General features: G+C 42.0%; 1 protein-coding gene and 1 long non-coding RNA gene across 2 annotated transcripts; one reads left to right on the forward strand and one right to left on the reverse strand.

Annotated features, from left to right (window-relative positions):
- The first annotated feature begins 15,334 nt into the window (after nucleotides 1-15,334).
- On the forward strand, nucleotides 15,335-22,108 carry LOC146380871 (uncharacterized). The gene is made up of 14 exons (XM_084940280.1): nucleotides 15,335-15,517; nucleotides 16,120-16,325; nucleotides 16,509-16,652; nucleotides 17,227-17,365; nucleotides 17,445-18,102; nucleotides 18,447-18,588; nucleotides 18,713-18,856; nucleotides 18,939-19,001; nucleotides 19,243-19,301; nucleotides 19,683-19,873; nucleotides 19,960-20,360; nucleotides 20,634-20,733; nucleotides 21,215-21,416; nucleotides 21,509-22,108. Exons 1-14 carry the CDS (start codon nucleotides 15,395-15,397, stop codon nucleotides 21,643-21,645), a joined length of 2,709 nt encoding a protein of 902 aa, XP_084796406.1. The 5' UTR covers nucleotides 15,335-15,394; the 3' UTR covers nucleotides 21,646-22,108.
- Nucleotides 21,414-23,157, reverse strand: LOC146380872 (uncharacterized). The gene is made up of 3 exons (XR_014801389.1): nucleotides 23,046-23,157; nucleotides 22,479-22,596; nucleotides 21,414-21,585 (listed from the first exon to the last, which is right to left on the reverse strand). It is a non-coding gene; the product is annotated as an uncharacterized LOC146380872 (long non-coding RNA).
- Between the last annotated feature and the right edge of the window lie 31 nt (nucleotides 23,158-23,188).

Below are 23,188 nucleotides of genomic sequence, written 5' to 3' on the forward strand. Positions count from 1 at the left end.
AGCTGGTGCAGCCGAAGATAGCGTAGGCCCCGCTAGCTGTTCCCCGGCAGACCCCAAGCAGCTGGGGAAAGAGGGCGGCTGGGTCACGGTGAGGAGGAAGCATAGTCCTAAACAGAAGCCCCAGGTACACCACCAACCCGTTCATGTGTCTAACCGTTTTTCCCCACTCGGTGACACACCCGCCGGGGGTCAAACTCTGGTAATTGGTGATTCTGTTCTCAGACATGTGAAGCTAGAGACACCGGCAACCATAGTCAATTGTCTTCCAGGGGCCAGAGCAGGCGACATTGAAGGAAATTTAAAACTGCTGGCTAAGGGTAAACGTAAATTCAGTAAAATCATAATTCACGTCGGCAGTAATGACACCCGGTTACGCCAATCGGAGGTCACTAAAGTCAATATTGAATCGATGTGCAACTTTGCTAAAACAATGTCGGACTCTGTAGTTTTCTCTGGTCCCCTCCCCAATCAGACCAGGAGTGACATGTTTAGCCGCATGTTCTCCTTAAATTGCTGGCTGTCTGAGTGGTGTCCCAGAAACGATGTGGGCTTCATAGATAATTGGCAAACCTTCTGGAGGAAACCTGGTCTTGTTAGGAGAGACGGCATCCATCCCACTTTGGATGGAGCAGCTCTCATTTCTAGAAATATGGACAAATTTATTAAACCCCCCAAAATATGACTATCCAGAGTTGGGACCAGGAAGCAGAGTTGCAGTCTTACACGCCTCTCTGCAGCTTCTCTCCTCCTGCTACCCCCCCAAAAACCCATCTCCATAGAGACTGTGTCAGCTTCCAAAAAGACAAAAAACAAACTAAAAACCAGCAACAAACAACTTAAACATAAACAATCAAAAAGAAAGAACAATACAGTATCCACATCTGAACCAAAGAGTAAAACAGTGAAATGTGGATTATTAAATATTAGGTCTCTCTCCTCCAAGTCTCTGTTAGTACATGACTTAATAATTGATCAACAAATTGATTTACTCTGCCTTACAGAAACCTGGTTGCAGCAGGATGATTATGTTAGTTTAAATGAATCAACACCCCCGAGTCATTCTAACTACCAGAAACCTCGAAGCACAGGCCGAGGGGGCGGTGTGGCAGCAATTTTTCACACCAGCCTATTAATTAATGAAAGACCAAGACAGACTTTTAATTCATTTGAAAGCCTGATGCTTAACATTGTCCACCCCAGCTGTGAAACTCAGAAACCAGTCTTACTTGTTATCATCTATCGTCCACCTGGGCCTTACACAGAGTTTCTGTCTGATTTCTCAGACTTTATATCTAATTTAGTTCTGAGCTCAAATAAAATAATTATTGTGGGTGATTTTAACATCCATGTAGATGCTAAAAATGACAGCCTCAACATGGCATTTAGTCTGTTATTAGACTCAATTGGCTTCTCTCAAAATGTAAAAGAACCCACCCACCACTTTAATCACACTCTAGATCTTGTTTTAACATATGGCATAGAAACTGAACATTTAACAGTGTTTCCTGAAAACCCTCTCCTGTCTGATCATTTCCTGATAACATTTACATTTACAATAATTGATTACACAGCGGTGGAGAGTAGATTTTATCAAAGTAGATGTCTTTCTGAAAGCGCTGTAACTAAGTTTAAGAATATAATCCACCCACTGTTATCATCTTCAATGCCCTGTACCAACACAGAGCAGAGCAGCTATCTGAACGCTACCCCAACAGAGGTCGATTATCTTGTTAATAATTTCACCTCCTCACTACGTACGACTCTGGATACTGTAGCTCCAGTGAAAACTAAGGTCTCTAATCAGAAGTACCTGACTCCGTGGTATAATTCTCAAACACGTACCCTAAAGCAGATGACTCGTAATCTGGAGAGGAAATGGCGTGTCACAAATTTAGAGGATCATCATTTAGCCTGGAGAAATAGTTTGCTGCTTTATAAGAAAGCCCTCCGCAAAGCCAGAACATCTTACTATTCATCACTGATTGAAGAAAATAAGAACAACCCCAGGTTTCTCTTCAGCACTGTAGCCAGGCTGACAAACAGTCAGAGCTCTGTTGAGCCAACCATCCCTTTAACGTTAACTAGTAATGACTTCATGAACTTCTTCACAAATAAAATTTTTATCATTAGAGAAAAAATTACCAGTAATCATCCCACAGATGTAATATTATCTACAGCTACTCTTAGTACCATTGATGTTAAGTTAGACTCTTTTTCTCCAATTGATCTTTCTGAGTTAACTTCAATAATTACTTCCTCCAAACCATCAACGTGTCTTTTAGACCCCATTCCTACAAAACTGCTCAAAGAAGTCCTGCCGTTGATTAATTCTTCGATCTTAAATATGATCAACCTATCTCTAATGGTCGGCTATGTACCACAGGCCTTCAAGCTGGCTGTAGTTAAACCTTTACTCAAAAAGCCATCTCTAGACCCAGCAGTCTTAGCTAATTATAGGCCAATCTCCAACCTTCCTTTCATATCAAAAATCCTTGAAAGAGTAGTTGTCAAACAGCTAACAGATCATCTGCAGAGGAATGGTTTATTTGAAGAGTTTCAGTCAGGTTTCAGAGCTCATCACAGCACAGAAACAGCTTTAGTGAAGGTTACAAATGATCTTCTTATGGCCTCTGACAGTGGACTCATCTCTGTGCTTGTCCTGCTAGACCTCAGTGCAGCGTTCGATACTGTCGACCATAATATCCTATTAGAGCGATTAGAACATGCTGTAGGTATTACAGGTACTGCACTGCAGTGGTTTGTATCATATCTATCTAATAGACTCCAGTTTGTGCATGTAAATGGAGAGTCCTCTTCACACACTGAGGTTAATTATGGAGTTCCACAGGGTTCAGTGCTAGGACCAATTCTGTTTACATTACACATGCTTCCCTTAGGCAGCATCATTAGAAGACATAGCATACATTTTCACTGCTATGCAGATGACACCCAGCTCTATCTGTCCATGAAGCCAGATAACACACACCAATTAGTTAAACTGCAGGAATGTCTTAAAGACATAAAGACCTGGATGGCCGCTAACTTTCTGCTTCTTAATTCAGATCAAACTGAGGTTATTGTACTCGGCCCTGAAAATCTTAGAAATATGGTATCTAACCAGATTCATACTCTGGATGGCATTACCTTGGCCTCAAGTAACGCTGTGAGGAACCTTGGAGTCATTTTTGACCAGGACATGTCCTTCAACGCACATATTAAACAAATATGTAAGACTGCTTTCTTCCATTTGCGCAACATCTCTAAAATTAGAAATATCCTGTCTCAGAGTGACGCTGAAAAACTAGTTCATGCATTTATTACTTCCAGGCTGGACGACTGTAATTCATTATTATTAGGATGTCCAAAAAACTCACTGAAAAGCCTTCAGCTAATCCAAAATGCTGCAGCAAGAGTACTGACAGGGACTAGAAGGAGAGAGCATATTTCTCCTGTTTTGGCTTCCCTTCATTGGCTTCCTGTTAAATCCAGAATTGAATTCAAAATCCTGCTCCTCACATACAAGGTCTTAAATAATCAGGCCCCATCTTATCTTAATGACCTTGTAGTACCATATCACCCTATTAGAGCACTTCGCTCTCGCTCTGCAGGCCTACTTGTTGTTCCTAGAGTATTTAAAAGTAGAATGGGAGGCAGAGCCTTCAGTTTTCAGGCCCCTCTTCTGTGGAACCAGCTTCCAGTTTGGATTCGGGAGACAGAAACTATCTCTACTTTTAAGATTAGGCTTAAAACTTTCCTTTTTGCTAAAGCATATAGTTAGGGCTGGACCAGGTGACCCTGAATCCTCCCTTAGACGCTGCAATAGACGTAGGCTGCCGGGGGATTCCCAAGATGCATTGAGTTTTTCCTTTCCAGTCACCTTTCTCACTCACTATGTATTAATAGACCTCTCTGCATTGAATCATATCTGTTATTAACCTCTGTCTCTCTTCCACAGCATGTCTTTTATCCTGTCTTCCTTCTCTCACCCCAACCGGTCGCAGCAGATGGCCGCCCCTCCCTGAGCCTGGTTCTGCCGGAGGTTTCTTCCTGTTAAAAGGGAGTTTTTCCTTCCCACTGTCGCCAAAGTGCTTGCTCATAGGGGGTCATATGATTGTTGGGTTTTTCTCTGTATCTATGAAGCGCCTTGAGGCGACTTTTGTTGTGATTTGGCGCTATATAAATAAAATTGAATTGAATTGAATTGAATTAGAGGCGTGTAGATTAGCTTGGTAAAACACTGATAATACTATGAAAACAAAAAATGAAATAATAAAATGAAATTATTCAAAATGGTTTTGCTAAGCGACAAGTGGGGAAACAATAAATAAGCACAACACAAGAACAGTCAATAGACCAGACTTAGCTGGAAGAGCAGGCTTGGCAATATCAACCATGGATCTCTGAACAAGCATGGCTTGGAGAGTACCTCATGCAAACTCACTGACATTGCCATTGTATATACATAATGAAGACATCAAATATATCAAGCAAGATATATGGAACTGTGTAGCAAAGAAAAAATTAATAAATAACTCTAAATATTTTACATGCTCTAAGTAGCCACCCTTTGCTTTGCTGCAAACCTTCGGCCTTCTCTCAACGAGCATCATGATGTAGTCGCCTGAAATGGTTTTCTCTTCACAGGTGTGCCTGTCAGGCTGTATTTTCGGACTTTCTTGCCTTCTTAATGGAAATGGGACCATCAGTTGTGTGCAGCAGTCAGGTTGGTGCACAGACAACTGTCAGAATTCATATTAGAACCAATCAGCTAAGTAAAGAGAAACAACAGTCCATCATTATTTTAAGAAATGAAGCTCAGTCAGTTCGGATAATTGCTAAAACTTTGAATGTGTCCCCAAGTGCAGCCACAAAACCTATAAAGCGCTACAATGAAACTGGCTCACATGAGGACGCCCCAGGAAAGGAAGACCAAGAGTCCCCTCTACTGCTGAGGATACATTCATGTGAATCACCAGACTCAGAAATCATTAGTTAGCAGCAGCTCAGATTAGAGCTCCAGTAGCAGACACACCTCTACATCAACTGTTCAGAGGAGACTGTGGGAATCAGGCCTTTATGGTCAAACAGCTGCTGAGAAACCACGACTGAGGAAAATGCACGTTTCACTTCGCATCACCTCTCAGTAAGACCATGTGATAAGCCCAGCATGGAGAAAATAAAGCTGCTTGTGACGGAGGAGTTTCCCTGGCTCAGATGCAGGGGAGGGGTGACACAGTAAGCTCGGGGGCGCGCCAGGTGAGGCCACAGGTGGTGGCGATTGGACTAACACCAGTCGCTCCTGTTAATAGTGAAGCAGCGGACCAGTGGAGAGGTGTGTGCCGAGACCAGCTCTGAACAGAGACTGTGTAACTGTCCATGTGAAAGTTGGCAATAAAGCCTGACTTGTGAGCACAAACATTGTGTGTGTGGTGTGTCCACCTTAGACTTCTGTTAATTGGCTCTTTTTTGCATCTCACCCATAAACTCTCTCTTTCACGTGATTCTTGTGTAGGTGGTTGAAGAGTTTTTGCCGTGTTTGAGTCTGTGGTGGGGACCGTTTGCGGCATAATTTGCATAGTACAGTTTTCTGGATTCTGTCACACTTTTCAGAATCAAATCATGTCCGTGCTACAGAGGGAGCCCCTCATTTAGGAATAAAGTCCTCGACAAGGTGTTGAAGAGAAAACAAAAACATTGCCGTAAACAGTGTATTTTGGGAAACCACGAAGCAAATGATAGCGTATAATATGAAATGATAGATGTTTTTATATCGTCATCTAATATGTATTTCATCATATCGCAGCCATAGATGTAACAGAGATATTTTTCTCACCTCCTGTGTTGAAGTCATTGTTTCCTCTGTAGTGGCTGAGCTGAGTCCAAATGGCTGAAACTGTTCCTCTGCTGCTCCACCAGACTCTTCTCCTCCTGTGACTCAGCTGGGACACAAAAAGTATAGATATGTATTTTATCCCTGACAAGAAGAAGCAGAGCAAATAAACATTACTACACTCAGTGACAACAATACCTATGAAGCTTCAAGGTGAAACCCCAGAAGCAACTACAAAAAGAAAGTCATCAGCTGCCTACAAGAACGTGAAAGGGAAAAAGCCACTGAGCTCCCTGCATACCACCACCTTTACCCGGTGGATGCTGCACCCTGTATATATGGACTTCCATAGATCCACAAAGGAGTCCCACTCAGGCTCACTGGTAGCAGCATAAACTCACATATTTTAAATACAACGAGGGTTTCTACAGACACTAACATGGATGTGCTGTGAGCTCCCCAGTGTGTCCCATTGTAGCCAAACTTTACATGGAGGAAGAGGAAAGAAAGGCTCTTGGCTCTTTAACAGGGACAGCACCGAGCCACATGATAGAGTGAAAGAGGGTCTCACAATGGTTTCACTCAGGACCTGCTGATAATGACACACACATTTTTCCACACATTGGCTCTTTTGATAAATCAATGGTCAACAGTGGGTCGGCGCCAGAGGTGAGGCTGAATCCACAGAAGGGACATAGGGGGATGCCTCCCCAGCACCCTGGTGACACACCTGCACCCCAAGGCCCTGCATGTGTGGGTGGGTGTGGTGGAGCGGGAAGAGGGAGGCAGTTGGGGATTCAATTCAATTCCAATTTTGACTTCCAAGCATTGAAGGCCAAAGCTCGGCAGCTACAGCGTAGATACAAGAAATCTGGTTTAACTGTTGATGCAGAAATCTACAAATACCATGTACTTCAGTATAAAGACTCCATCAACAAGGCCAAACAAAGTTTCTACTCAGGTATTATCAGTTCTTATGAAGGTAACGCAAGGATTTTGTTTTCAGTTCTCAACAAACAAATTCAACCCCCCAACGCTTCACTTCTGAAACCTGTAACTCCTTGATGCTGTTCTGAACTACAAAAATCAATAACATCCACCAGCAACTCAGTTCAAATGTTGTGTCTACGCCCTCTTCAGAACCTTTTCTCTATTTTGAGCTGTTTTCCACTTTTCATCTCCCTGATTTATCTGATATTTCTGAGTTTATATGTAGATCAAAGCCTGCCACATGTCATCTTGACCCTATGCCTACAGGGCTTGTGAAATCCTGCCTCTCTTCCTTACTCCCACTCATCTCTGCTATCATCCACTCTTCACTCACCACTGGTATCTTTCCCTCCTTATTCAAGATTGCTTCAGTCACTCCCATACTGACAAAACCTTCTTTAGATCCTAACAACTTTAACAACCTCTGTCCGATTTCTAATCCACCCTTCATCTCTAAAATAGTTGAAAAAGTAGTTGCAGCTCAACTTCATTCACACCTGGTTAATAATAACATCTACAAGAGATTTCAATCTGGTTTTCGTTCATGTCACAGCACAGAAACTGCTTTACTTAGAGTCACTAATGGTCTTCTAATCGGAGCTGACTCTGGTCTTCTCACCATTCTCGTCCTTTTGGATCTGAGCTCAGCCTTCGACACCATCTCTCACTCTGTCCTTCTAAGCAGACTTTCCTCTCTCGGCATCTTTGACACACCCCTCGCCTGGTTTCAATCATATCTCCTCGACCGGCCCAGTTTATTCATCTGAAATCATTCCTCTCTCGTCTATTCCCGGTCACTTCTGGTGTACCCCAAGGCTCAGTCTTAGGCCCTCTCCTCTTCATAATATACATCCTCCCTCTTGGTACCATTTTCCGCAAATTTGATCTTCACTTTCACTGTTTCTCTCCTGCAGACCTGATTCCTCCCTCCCAGCTTCTTCCCTTACAAAATGTCTATCCGAATGAAAATCCTGGTTTACCTCTAATTTTCTAAAGCTCAGTGAGGATAAAACTGAAATCCTCCTTATTGGCACCAAATCCAACCTTTTGAAGGCAAACCGTTTCTCACTCACTATCGATAACTCCACAGTATTCCCTTCTCCTCAGGTTAAAGGCCTTGGTGTCATCCTAAACAGTTCACTTTCCTATAAATGTCACATCAATAATCTCACCTGTTCTGCCTATTTCCATCTACGCAACATTAACAGATTACGTCCTTCAGATTACGAATGAGGCATGTTGTATACAGTGCTTTGAGTACTCTGGGAGAGTAGCAAAGCGCTATATAAGAATCGATCCATTTACCTTTTCTGCCCGCTCACGTTGATCTTCTTCTACTATCCAGCTTTGTGTGCCTTCCTTCCGCCTCAGCACCATGGGAAGCAGAGCTTTTAGCTGCTCTGCTCCCAGGCTGTGGAGCTCTCTACCCCCAGATATAAGAAACATTGCTTCTCTCCCCCAGTTTCAATTTCAACTCAAAACTCATCTGTTCAAATCTGCATATTCATTGTGAATCCACTGTTTGTTAATTTTATTTGTGCTTTTGTTTTATTGTTCTTCATTGTGTCTAGAGCAGGGCGATATGACCAAAAATATTTATCATGATATACATTTGAAAATTTGCAATAACGATATAACTGACGATATAATTGACACTAGACAAAATACTTTACAACTCCACAACTTTATTAGTGCAAAAAAAAAAATAAAACCCATTAATGTATTTTCACTTAAACAAGCAGCTGTTTTTTGCATTAAAGTTATATAAAAATGTAACAGTGTAAATGCAAATTCCTTGCTGACAGTTTAACCAAAAGGCGTTTCCAGTGGAAACTGGCCGACATATCCTCAGCATAACCATGTATAATATCCACAAAACTTAAAAAGAGGTTATACACACACAATATGATAATATTATGTTGAAGCACAGTACGTATCACTCCGCGAGGCTCCGCCTACGACAGCCGTAATGCTCCGACAATCCATCAAGCAGTGCGGCTTCGTAGCTTAGCAAAGTCGTACTGAAACATTTGACAGATTTTCGAGCGCCGTGTACATAAAATCGTTTTGAGGTCAGTAAACACAACCAGAGTTCATACATAAGGCACACGGGATTATAAGGGGCACTGTTGATTTTCAGAGAAATTAAAGGATTGATTTTAAGTGTGCTGTATTTTCCAAACAACACGGTAATAACGACGGCCCGCTAGCATGCTCTACCAAAAATAGTGCTTTGTTGTGTATCTGACGGACAAAAGCTAAACCAGTTCCACACCACTGAAGCTGCAGCATTTTTACAAACCAGTTCTGGTTCATCAGTTTCATTCAACGATTCGCTTTCGCCCTTCTCATTCTGCGTCGCCGCCATGTGCGTATGAAAACAAAGGCGATGCGCATGCGCGTTTTACCCATATTCTATCGCGATATTTCATTTTCTTATCGTTGCCCAACATTACACCGGTATTACCGTGAACAGTATGATATGGCCCAGCCCTAGTTGTGTCATTGCTCTATTATGTGTTTTATCCTATTGTACAGTATCATTGGGTGTCTTGAAAAGCACTTTATAAATAAAATATATTATCATTGTTACTATTATTATTATTATATAGCGCCAAGACCATTCCTCACCCCTGCTGCACGCAGCCACAAGGAAAACACCATCCAAGAGCCACCAGAGCCCCTAACAAGGTCATGACCACAACCCCCAGGTTAAGCTTCAGGGAAAACGTCCCTAGGGACTCTCCAGACCCCCTAAGCCCATCCCTACCCCCATATCAACCACAGTAGCGAAGGCGGGACCTCGGGACGGGACGACCCTCCACCGCCACTAGGTGATGGATCAAAGTAGCCCAGAGGGATTGGTGGCAGAGGCTGTATCAAGACTAATGTGATCAATTAGATGGTTTCTGTATTGGTTAGAATTAAGATTATTTATATTTTTCCAGTTCGTGAGGACTGTTTTCTTGGCAATGCATAGGGGAGTAAAAACTGTTGTATTTTAGAAAGTGTTCTGTATATTTTAGACAATAATTTGGGGGTTTTAAGAGTAAGAAATTGTGACAGGGGATTTCTAAGAATCGCCCCACAGTTCTTCAGCTGAGACACCTGAGTTAGAAAACACAAACACTGCAGTTGTCTTGACTCGCGAGGACGGTCACAGAGCGCTCGTACAGGAGACACTCACGGACTCGCACTCTGCCACTGCCTGCGTTCTTTATTTATACAAGCTTGTGTGTGTACAAAGATAACAAAGTTATTCTAAGAACTCAGAGCTGAGGTTGCCCTTTTCTATGTCTGCATGTTCTTAGAAAAGAGGAAGCTGTTAGTTGTTTATCACACAAGAGTTCTGTGGTCGCAAATTTTGAAGCCATCCTGATAACCTTCTCCCACCAACGATGTGGAGATCCAACCCTTTTAGATCCAATTAAAATCAAGACACTCAAAAAGATGCGCCGGAAAAGAGTAAAATTCTTAGAATAGAGTTTAATACACTGAATCATATGAACAGCAGGAAAAATACATACAGACATTTAGCAAGAGAATTACATAGCAGAAAGCAAGAAAAGCAAAACCCCGGGGTGTACAGCCTTAAGCACAGACAGCAGAGCAGCACAGAGACGGACAGGAAGCAGCAGCAGGAGGAAAAAGTGCTGGGGGTGTCCTCTGGTCCCCTAATATAGGGACCAGTATCCCCGCCCCCTGCTGCTGGCTAACTTTCCCACGCGCCCAACACAGCTGCAGGGGTCAGGTAGCGGCCAAGGTCTTGGCCAAAGGCCAGTCAGGACTCCGACTACCCCTTGCTCTGGCTTATCACAATAGGTCATGACACGGTCAAACATCACACATTAATCCTAATTATTAAATCTTATACAGCAAGTGGCACAATCTTATAACATATAATCTTATAACTACATAGGTTACATGCTTTCTCATATATAAAAACACTTCAGTGTGGGTTCAAAGTATGTGTGTGTGTGTGTGTGATTATATCGTATGATATTTTATTGTGATTTGTTCAGGATCTCTGTTACAATGTTACTGTTTTGGTTGTGCTGCATGAAAGACGTTGAGTGTGTATTGGAGGAGGTTAGTTACCGGAGCTGGAGAGTGAGTTATTCAGGCGAACTCTCAACAGCATTAACTACCCTGTTACTGTAAAACCTTAATAACCTCGGTGAAGCAAAATGTCTTGTGCTTAAGACTCTACATTAAAGTTAAAATATATATGTTCAGTGCACATAGATATATAGTGTATATAGTTATATATATCACACAAAAATCCACCACAGTTCATGTCAAAAGTCACGTAGATATTTGCTTGCTTAGTGATCCTAAAAGGGCACATTTCATGTAGCTGATCACACTATGTACAATTTTCTTTTGACAAATTGTACCACACTGCTTGAGTCCGTTATTACACTCTTAAATCCTACTACTTATTCGTGCGTCTTTCAGGATCTTACAAAGCTTCAAACGACGTGTCGACATTATCGTGACTAATCGAGGCAGCCCTAGATAGTTCAGACATAAACCATGCATTATCTCAACCTTTATTTCCTTTACACGTTCATGAAGGGATACAACAAAATAAAGAAGAATTCATCAACATCTAATGGAAAATTGAATACATGCACAGTATAGCAGGTTCTCTCTCAGTGCAGCCAGCTGGATGAGATTTACTGATCAAACCATGACAGAGAGATTCTACAGGGTGGGCCATTTATATGGATACACCGTAATAACATGGGAATGGTTGGTGATATTAAAGTCCTGTTTGTGGCACATTAGTATATGTGAGGGGGCAAACTCCTCAAGATGGGTGGTGACCATGGTGGCCATTTAGAAGTCGGCCATCTTGGATACAACTTTTGTTTTTTTCAATAGGAAGAGGGCCATGTGACACATCAAACTTATTGGTAATAACACCGCCGTCACTCCTAAAACTTCCCCCTTCCTAAGCAACTAAATGCCATGTTGCCTTATCATTTTTTGATTGGTCGACATGGTACATTTTTCCACCAATAGGAAAGGGTGGGGGTTGGTTTTGGTTTTGCTCACAGGTGGAGAGCGCTTTGCAGCGTTTTCCTTATAAAACGCCGTTTTTACCGTTTCTTCCCACAGTAAATATAAACAACGACAGTATTCAGGAAGAAAACCAAACATTGCAGATATTTTTATCATAACCGGCTCTTCAGGTTGTTTTGTTGCTTTAATTAATTTATTATCAACAAGAATATAAAATCATGCACAAAAGGAATTAGTAATGTAAAAAAAAGTGGTTTTATTTATATATGTTTATATATAAATATATGCGGTGGCCCCTAGAGACAAAGCACGTACAAACTCCAAAACACATTTCTAGCGTTAACTGAACTTCCAAAACAGAGCTACTAGATCACTTAAATTACACAATTGAAAGCATATGTGTATTGTTTGTGTATTTATACACAAGCACTCATATATATTCAAATAATAAAAAAAAAAGTTAATTTACCTGTTACTACCACACACCAAATCTGGTCGTTGGTACTTGCTGGCTTGTGTAGCCACTAGGTAACAAAAGCTCAACACTGCGCCCAGCATCCTGGAGCACTTCTGTTGTCTTTTGGAGTTTTTACGTGCTTCGAAGCTTGTACGTGCTATGGAGTTTTTACGTGTTTTGGAGTTTGTACATGTTTTGAAGTTTGTACGTGCTTCGTCTGTAGGGGCCACCGTAAATATACTTTTATTTATTCACTCCACATAAAATGTAATAAATAAATCATATAACACAAAAACCAACTATTTACATTTCAACTTTTAACTATTTAAATTTTCAGCTTTTTCCTTTTAAACTAATTTAAAGTGAAACAACACAAAACGCTGCAAACCACAACACAATTAAATATAAATGAAAATGTGAAAACAAAAAGAAGATGCACATTCTCTGTCATATGGACCTGCATGAATAAACTTTCTGAATCCTTTATCATCCGCAACTGAAAATAGTTGTGGATGATTACTATACCGTTGTTGTCCCTGGCTTTCTTTCTCTCTCTCTCCCTCCTGCTCTGTTCCTGTGCTACTGCGAGTGTAACTACCGCCCCTCCCCCCTCTTCCCAGCGCAAAGCATAAGGCTCGCGTGCGAGTGAAGCGGAAGAAAAGTGCGAGAGAGAGAGAGAGAGAGGGTGAGAGAAAGAAAAAAAAACACGTCTCGTGATAAGGAGCCGGCTCGCATCGTTCACGTCAAAGAGCCGGCTCTAAGAGCCGTTTCGTTCGCGACCGACACATCACTAATAAGGACGCTGTCATAGCCTGTCAACGACGTTGATTAGCTGCGTATATATGAATGTGAATCGCATTATTGGCTGGACTATGGGATAAGGAGGCATCGTTGTAATCCCATACGTAAGTGTTAGTCAGTAAGCAGCCAGTCACTTACTGACTAACACTGCAAAACAGAATTGTTAAAGTTTTAATGTTAATTTTAATTCAGGTTAGATTTTTTTTTCTGTGCGCAGAGACCGTGCCAGCAGTGCGCGATTGCGCACGCGCACAGCTTAGAGGGAACATTGCTGAGAACACATATGTATTTAACTTTACATCGTCAAGCAAAAGGAGAACATTCAAACTATGCAGAAGGACTCTGCCCAGATTCATGTACTGTGAGGCAGAGCTAATAACTGAGCAAAAATACTCCTCTATTATTACTGAATTATGTCTTGATGCATTCTCAGTCATCCAGGAAAGTAAATCTCCAAAAGTTGATTCTGTTCATCTGGACGTAGCGTTTTGTGGGAGAAACGTTTCGTCACTCATCCAGATGACGTCTTCAGTCTCAGCTGACTGCAGGTTTCCCCAAATCTTATAAACAGGACATTTGCATAATGACTGAAACCAGCCCACTGAGGGAACAATGGGCTGGGTGTCATCAGGACGCTACAACATGGAGCGAACACCATCCCCACTGACACAGCGGCCAGGGAGGCAGAAGCACATCAAGAAGGTCCTGAGTGAATGTGGTTAACCAGCTGGACTTTTGTCAAAGCGGGAAAGGCACCTAAAGAAAGCTCCAGCCGATCCAGGAGAGAAGGACAACCGCTGCCTAAGAGAAAACCTGTAGTGATCTTGTACGTGTCAGGCGTATCAGAGCAGCTGAGACGCATTTTTTCTAAACACCGCGTCTCTGTGGCTTTTAAACCCCAAAACACGCTGCGCCAAAAACTGGTCCACCCCAAGGATCGGGTCCCCCGACACAAACAGAGTAACATAGTCTGTGAAGGTTCTCAGTCATCCAGGTCATCGTAGTCAAAGGAGCTTGCAAAGAAAAGCGTCTGGACTTCTTTAAGTTACTTGAAGACGTTTCACCTCTCATCCGAGAAGCTTCTTCAGTTCTAAGGTCAAATGGTGGAGAGTCCCAGATATAAACCTAGTGGGACCTAGAGTAACATAGTGTACGCTGTTAAGTGGCGGAGGATTGGCAGGATTTATACATCGGGGAAACCAAACAACCTCTGGCTACAGCACAGAAGAGCTCCCTCGTCAGGCCAGGACTCTGCAGTCTATTCACACCTACAGGCCAGTGGACACTCTTTCAGTGATGAGGATGTAACATCCTGGACAGGGAGGAACGCTGGTTTGAGGGCGGAGTCAAGGAGGCCATTTACGTGAAAAGGGAAAGACCATCTCTGAATCGAGGAGGGGCCTAAGGGTACATCTGTCACCATCTTACAATGCTGTGATTGCAGCCATTCCCCAACTCTCTGTGAATGGGACTCATGGCCATTGATCAGTGGGTTTTGGTCAGTGGTCATGAGAATTTGCATAATTATAAAGGAACTGACCTCCCAGCCCATTGTTCCTTCAGTGGGCTGGTTTCAGTCATTATGCAAATGTCCTGTTTATAAGATTGAAACCTGCAGTCACCTGATGATGACGAAACGTTTCTCCCACAAAACGCTACGTCCAGATGAACAGAATCAACTTTTGGAGAATTACTGAATTATGTGGTATCAGTTTGTTTCTAGGGCTACTGTTCTACATTCTCTTGTATATTTATGTAAAAGAACCAAAGTATGAGACAAAAACATTAAATCAAAATAGCATTTAAAACAAAGCAAACTCACTGTGGAAATGATCTGAAATGTAAAATGAAAATCGGAACAACTGATTCATTATCGTCACACTGCAGTGATGTCAGTTTGCTACATAGGAAATTGTGTAGTGTTAGAACAGATGTATTTGTGCTGTACTGAAACCTGGTGTGATGTGAAACTATCACGTGGATTAAACTGGTTTTTCAGGCGTAACCTTAGATTTACGGGATAACAACACGGTCTGTGTGCCAGGAATCAGAGAAGTTAGGTTTCATTTACTCTGTGCAGGCTGTATTTCACCTCATTTACAGTATATATATTTTTAAACAGGTGTTTTCCTGCCCAGACCAGTTTTGCAGCTCTTATTGTTCTCTCACATAGCGTGCATGCCACTAGACTTGGCAGGACTGTGGCCTGCTTCGTATATAAAGATGCTGCAGGTGGATGTGAGCAGTGTGAGCAGCATCTCTGGAGACAGAGTTGGGTTTGGAGGATCATGGCTTCCACACTGATGCTCCTGCTTCAGCTGCTCCTGGTCTCACTGGTGTCTGCTTCTCATTACTTTGGGGGAACCACGACCTACACCTACAAAGGAAGAAACCCTGATGGCTCATTTAATGTGAGATACACAACGTTTAACTGTACTTAATATTAATGACAGATAATAAGTGAAGCTGTGACAGAACAGGAATCTCCTATTCTGACTTTTATTTCCTTCTGTGCACAGGTCTGATTATTCTGAAAGAAGAAACAGAAAATGAAGTTAAAAATGTAAAAAGTGTGGCTTCTTAACTTATCCATTGAAACACATATTATTATTTTTAAATGCACGAGTGCACACATGTTGTCTTTTATAAAAGTTTAAACAAATAGTTAACTTTTTAAAAAAACTGAATAAAACTAATAAAAGTCCGTTGTCACATAGTTGTTACTGAAAGATGCTCCTCAAAAAATGTATTATAGTAGTAGTATTAGTAGTTGTAGTAGTTGTAATAGGGGGGTTAGGGTTAGGTGTGTTTCACTTTCTTCACCTCTAAATCCAGAGTGCCTTGACTAATCAATGGCTGCAGACGTGGCTTCCATGACCTACACTTGTTGTGTTAAAATTGTGATCACATGATCAAACACAGATACAGAACCTTCTTCTTGCAGATAACATGGAGTGATAAACTAAAATAACTGCTGAGAATCTGACTGAGTTGCTTGTATAATGTTTTAAAGGTGGAAATTCGGGACAGGGACACCTATGAAAGCTGTTACGACACCCTCTACTGGTATTGTTCCAGTGGATACTGTGGCTATGTCTCCAGAAGTCAGAGAGGCAGACTGGACAGCAGCACCAGTGTTCCACTCTTTAACAGACAATGGTGTGAAGCTGAAACCGTCACCACGCGGGTCGTCCCGAGCAACAGACCTTTTGAAATGCGGTGAGCATTTTTCATTTAAAGTATGAAGATGTTGTTGATGTGCTTCATTATGTGTAATTATTGGTTATTAATTTTTATTAATTATTATTCATCTAAAGTCACCACAGTCATTAAATCTCTCTAATATTATGATAAAACAAGAGCTTGGTGGGTGGATGACTTTGTTATTTCTAAACAAACCAGGGTAGCGAGCTGCTGCTGGATCCCCACACGGACCCATTACTGGAGCCATTATTGGTACTTGAACACTCTTGTGGATTTGGGAGAAAGATCCGACACTGGAAAACCAAACAGATCACCAGAAGTTGCCATCCTACCTTTCCTCAGGTAAGCTTCCTGAAGTTTGATTTCTCTCACTGGGCCCACGTCCTCATTTCAGATTTGACAGCATTTTTAGTAGATAAAGGCAAAAACATGAGCTGAGCTGCGGTTTGGGGAAGGCCTCGAAGGGGACTGGTGGCGGCTACCAGGCCTGGCAGATCCCCATGTACTAAGCAGAAGTGAAGAATGGAAAGAATTGAAAGAATTAAAAAAGGAGAGGTAGGGTGGGGCACAAAAACAAACATGCATTAGAACTGGAAGGGGAGTGTTTGGAGGCGAGGTCCAGCTCCTGAAATTCAGATAATTTATCTCCAATTAAACTATGAGCCTCTGAACAGCAGAATTTAAAAATGTCATCATGTGGCAAAACCTGCTTCTCTGAAAAAGGAAAACAAGAAGTTCTTGTTTTTTATCAACTAGCAGACAAATTAATTAATTTTAGTTTTCATTCTATTGTCTACATATTTTTCTTTCTACCTTTTTGATCAGTTTTACAAGATAATACAAGATAATCATACCAGAATGACTCGTGTTACTGTGTGAGACACTGAGAGAGACTTTGTTAATGTGTTTATTGAAGAGTTCCTCAGAACTGCCCACGGACATACAAGCTGATGTCCTTTGATCCTGATGGAGACAAAGTCAGATGCAGATATGGAAATCCAGGAAGTGCAGAGTGCTACGGCTGCACCCAACATTCAGGCTTCCACTTACACCAGGTTAGCTGATGTTCTAATGCACTGTACAATAACTCACTTGACTTTTTCCCCTTTAACTACAAAATGTTCTCACTGTCAGGACTCCTGCACGTTACATTACCAATACACTAATGCTGACCCGTTAGTGAATGCGTTTGAGTTGGTGGTGGAGGATTTCCCAAAAGGACACATCAGTCTGAGATACTCCGATGGATCCCAGTCCTCCAGGTCTCCTCTGTCCGCAAGAAGGAAACGATCTGCTACTACATACCCCCCCACTACCACATCATGGTGGTGGTGGACAACTACAGCCGCTCCCACTACAACTACAGACGCTCCCACTACAACTACAGACGCTCCCACTACAACATCATGGTGGTGGTGGACAACTACAGACGCTCCCACTACAACTACAGACGCTCCCACTACAACATCATGGTGGTGGTGGACAACTACAGACGCTCCCACTACAACTACAGACGCTCCCACTACAACATCATGGTGGTGGTGGACAACTACAGACGCTCCCACTACAACTACAGACGCTCCCACTACAACATCATGGTGGTGGTGGACAACTACAACTACAGACGCTCCCACTACAACATCATGGTGGTGGTGGACAACTACAACTACAGCTGCTCCCACTACAACTACAGCTGCCCCCACTACCACACCATGGTGGTGGACTACGGGCAGACCGCTGCAGGCGACCTCTCCTCCCCTCAGTAAACTACCGTTGCAGTTCTCTTTCCTTGGTAAGGCCCATTGTTGTCTCAGTGTTTGATGATGTGATGATGCAGCACACTCCGGTCTGCTCTGTTCTCAGCATGTTGCTGCTTTCATGACTCTGCACATGAAGACAGTGGTAACTGTGGTAGAAACAGCTGATTGCAGCAGACCCATTTACTCATGTGACCCACAGTTTATCTTAAAAACTTAATGTTAGTTTTACCTGTTTGCACTGAATTCTTCAGCAGCTCAAGAACCAAACTCCACTTCACGTGTTTGTTTAAAGCCTTAAACTTTTGCTATGCAGACAGCTGCTTCTTCCTGTTTTGGTAATGGATGCTTATTTGTTACTACTCTAACTGTACTCCAGTGGATCCACCTGCTCCTTCATGCCAGGAGGGACTATACTTGCCCAAGTTTGTGCACCCAACACCTGCACACGGACAGCGCATTCATGCAGAGGTCAACAAAGAGGTGGCGATCAGAATCAAAGCACAGGCTTCATATGCAGCGTGAGTGAGACAAAGCTTGATTAAGGAGGCCTGATGGCAGCGAAACATTATTATCACTTCAGCAGGAAAGCTCAGCTCAGCATTAATGAGCTAATCCTTGTTTCCTTCTGTTGTTTTCTAACAGAATACAAGATATCATCATGAGCGGGCCAATGAATATGACCAAGCACAGAACCACACATAATGAGTTTGTGCTTCGGTGGACGCCGTTCTCCAGCGATCTGGGAGATTATTTCCCAGTGTGCTTTGCTGTTGAATCGGCGACAGGGTTAGCCTCGGTTTCATTCCTTTAAACACAGAATTAGTTTGGGAGAGCAAAGTCATGATTGGACTCTTTGTGGGTTTTTCAGGTCAGGAGTGACCAGTTTTCCAGGCAATACCCACTCTCATAGCCACGGCACCCCGACTTCACAGTAAGTGACTTTTTGTTGTTTTTAGTGTTTTAAAAAAAATGTATTTTCTGTCCAGGTGTGAGAAGTTTAAATAAATGTGCCTTTGGAATAAATAATGCCACTGTGAACAAATTATAAAATGAAGCTCTCCTCATTTGACCTTAAGCTTTACAATTTCAAGAGTATTTGAAGAAATAATAAAAAGGAAAATCATTTAAGTCACACATTAAGTCAACTTATCATTGTTCTAATGTCTCTTCAGGTCCGGCGTCTATCAGTCCGAGATGAGGTGTGTCATCTTGAAAGTTGGAACTGAGGAAAGTGAGTCTAAAGTTGTCTTTGATATCAAAATTAAAAAAAAATTAAAAAAATAAAAACCAAAATAAATAACTAAAAATAAAAATTGAAAATATGTCAACTTTTTGGACATATTTTCAATTTTCTATTGTCATTATTTTTTTTTTAGACTTAACTCATTCTGTTTATAGTTAACACTCCAACTTTTTGACAATTGGAGTTGGAGAATTTTTACATATTTCTGGCAACATTAAAATAAACTGAAATTGTAAATCTTTAAATCTGTTGTGTTGGATTGCATTAGGTTTAGCTTAATGAAGAGTCCTTTGAATGGGTATCGTAAGGTAAATTCTAAGTCTGTATGTTTTCTTACATCATATTTTATATGTTTTTAACTTGTTTCAGTTAAAACCAACGTGATCTGCACTGAGTCTGAAATGAGAGTAGAGGTGGAGAAATCGTCCCTCCGTGGACTCCATGAGGATCACCTGCGTCTCAGTGAGCCCAGCAACACCCTCTGCAGCCTGGAGAGATACTCCAACAGCACTCACATCATCGGCGTCATCCCTCTCAATGCTTGTGGCACTCAGATCGAGGTAACCAGAGCTCCTTTGTATCTATTCTGCTGTTGTTGGTTCAGATATCAGAACGAGGACTGACAGAGTGATGTTTGACTCTGCAGGAGGACGAGGAACATCTCATTTTCAAGAATGAAATCACCACAGTGGATGACAGCAGAGCTCTGATCACCAGGAAACATAACCTGGAAGTAGAGTTCTACTGTCAGTACCCCAAAAAGGGGAACGTGTCACTGGGCTTCACAGCACACAGGAAGATTGTGGAAGTGTTTGATAAAGGCTTCGGCACGTTCACCTACCAGTTTGAGTTTTACCCTGACAACCAGTTCAGAAGCATCATCGATCCCAGTTCGTACCCTCTGGAGTACGACGTAGGGCAGAAGATTTACATGGCGATAAATGCGTCCTCCATAGTCAACGACACCGAGATGTTTGTGGAGTCCTGCAGAGCCTCACCGTACGACAACCCCAATTCCCAGCCAACCTACTCCATCATTGAAGACGGGTACGCATGTGCTGAAGGAAGTGAAGTGTATATTATTTAGGGCACATCAGTTACCTCAACATTTGATAATTTGGCCACGTTTGATACGAAAACCCACCATTGGATCAATATATAAAAGAAAAGAAGGAAAACCAGAGTTTTACCAAAGTTTTCTCTTTTCTTTGATTCTGAAATGCTGTAGAAACCCTGTGATGTCTCTGCTTCTGTAGCAGCTTTGACTGTAACACATGGAGTTACAGCAGCTGTGTCGTCTTTGTGCTCGGCTCTGATTAGGTGCCCCGTGGACCCAACTGTGATGATCCATGAGACGAACAACAAGAGACAGTTTAGATTCTGCATCGAGGCCTTCAAGTTCATCGGTTTGCACGATCAGGTAAAGAACTGTAGATATCTAAAAGCTCCAATTTCTAAAAGCACTAATAAATATGCCCAATTTTAGTCTCATTTTAAAGGTATTTATTTCGTTTTTAGTTGCTTTTTTAAACTTTTCTTAGAGTTCTCTTATGTGCTTGTGGTGGAAAACTATTTCCACTACTCGTCAGTCAATGTCATATTAGTTTTGAGACTCTTAATATTTGGTAAATGTATAAAAATGGCTCGAATTCCTGAACAAATAATGCTGCTTCATTTATCTTCATTGTTTTGATTTTAAATCCATTGTAGTAGTCTACAGAGGCAAAATTACAATAAAAAACTGTGCAGAAACACATGAAGTTAATTAGGCTGTGACATTTGTGCTTTCTCCTTGGCTGGGATGGAGAAGCAAAGGTTTGACTGCAGCTCTGCTCTTGTTCCACTAGAGGGGGCAACTGTACGTCTGCTGATATACTGACAGTGTGTCCTGTTTCACTCAGGTATACATCAGCTGTTCAGTAATGATGTGTGAAGCAGGGAATCCCAACAGCAGGTGCTCACAGGGATGCATCAACTCCACGTCAAACCATCACCACCACTCCCACCGCCGAAAGAGGGACTCTGCCATCCAGACTGCAGCGCACTTCGTTTCCCAGGGTCCTCTGCGTTTGAGGAGGTCAGCAGACACCAGCATGAGTGCAGGTATGGAAACACAAAGTGCTTCTTAACATTAGCTTCTTTGTTTGACTTTCACTAAAGTGTGAACAATGCTGAGGTTCTATTGTGGTCTTCAGGGAACAACCTGAACCTGAACCTGGTCTTCATCGCTGGATGTCTTCTTGCTGCTGTTGCCATGATCTGTGGAGTGCTCCTGTACAGGGCCAAAATGTCAAAGGTCAAATACCAGCGTTTGGCCTCGAGTGAAAATTAAGACAGCAGTGTAATCAGAATACCAGTTCCTGCATTACTTTTGAATGAACCTCGTTTTGCTGTCAGAGTTTCGGTGTTTGTGTATCTGCTCATGCTTAAATCAATCATGAATTTAATTCTTTATAATTCAGCTTAATTTGTGTAGCGTGAATTCACAACAACAGTCACCTTAATTAGCTTTATAATGTAGGGCACAGTCCCAGCTGTTACAGCTGTATTTGTGTTTGCGAGCTTTAAGAGAAAACAGACATAAAACAGACTCTGAATGATGAATCTTTGGATTGTTGTTCAGTCGTGCAGCTTTACAGCAGCTTTTCTTTTTATATGTTAGAGTGTGATTCACAGAAAGTGTTACTGTTAACGTGTGCTCCTCTATAATCATTTCTATGCACATTTGAGTAAATTTGAGACCAACATTAAAGCGGTTATTATAAACTTTTCTTCAATAAAAATCATTAAAGGCGCTCTCACGTGTTAGTGCTTTTCTTTCATTCTCTGCTGTGCCCTCAAATGCCTGAGAAGCTCCTTTCCTCAGTTAAAGTGTTGCATCAGCCACTGCATTTCATTAGCCTGTATGTATACACGTGTATCGGCAATAAAGTTAAATTCTAATCAGTGCTCTTCATCAGCTGGTTACCAGGCAACCTGAAATGCTCAAGAAGCCGTTTTTGTGGCTCCCGCCCTGACATGTAAAATGAGGAAAACACTGCATGTGTGTTGAAAAGTATAGTGTGTTGCGTTTATGAAATCAATGGGCTGCTGCAGAGAAAACTACAATTTTCTGCGTGCAATAAAAACAAAAAGTTGAAGGTTGCGTTCAAATAAAACACTCACATTTCTATTTGAGTCCTGCTGGTATTTATGAAGCAAACAGCCAAACTTAAATCGTCCGCCTGCAGCAAACCAAAACTGCAGCGTGCCGTCATCATGCTGTCGCAGGCGTGCAGTCGGCCTGAAGAAAGAAGAGAGTATTTCACTGAATGGTGTAAAACATAAATGTGCTGAATGACAACCAACTGAAACATTTATTGTGCCTGGTTAATGTCAGCGTTGTTCCTGAACCTCAGACACCACCTTCATCTTTATTCTGGAAATCGATTTCAAGCTTTAACTTTCTGTGTTTTGAGAGTTTCTCTCCTCATATTTGCCATCAAACGTTCAGTTTTCTTCAGGAACATTTTTTATTTCTTGGATTTGTCCTTGTTCGACCGAGGAAAAGCTCACAAATCCTAATCCGACTCTTCAAATTTTGAATGACATTTAAAAAACAAAACAAAACTGAAGAACTGAGATGAAAATGAATTGAAACAGTCGTTAGTCTCGGGGAGCAGCGGGAAGAAGGAGCCACACAGAAAGCTTGCTCCAGACAAAGACCTGCAGGCCTGTAGGTGAAGAGCTCACCTGTGAAACGTCACAGTGTCTCCCGCCCCGCGTGACTCCTGAACAGCTGCTGTCCGTGCAGATCGTTCAATAATCCAAGCGACTGTTTTCATAAACTGTACACGCTGAATATCAGTGACACACACACACACAGACACACACTC

This window comes from Perissodus microlepis, chromosome 9 (genome assembly GCF_051167445.1).
Source record: "Perissodus microlepis isolate ML-2025 ecotype Zambia chromosome 9, ASM5116744v1, whole genome shotgun sequence".
In the NCBI taxonomy this organism is placed as follows: Eukaryota; Metazoa; Chordata; class Actinopteri; order Cichliformes; family Cichlidae; genus Perissodus; species Perissodus microlepis.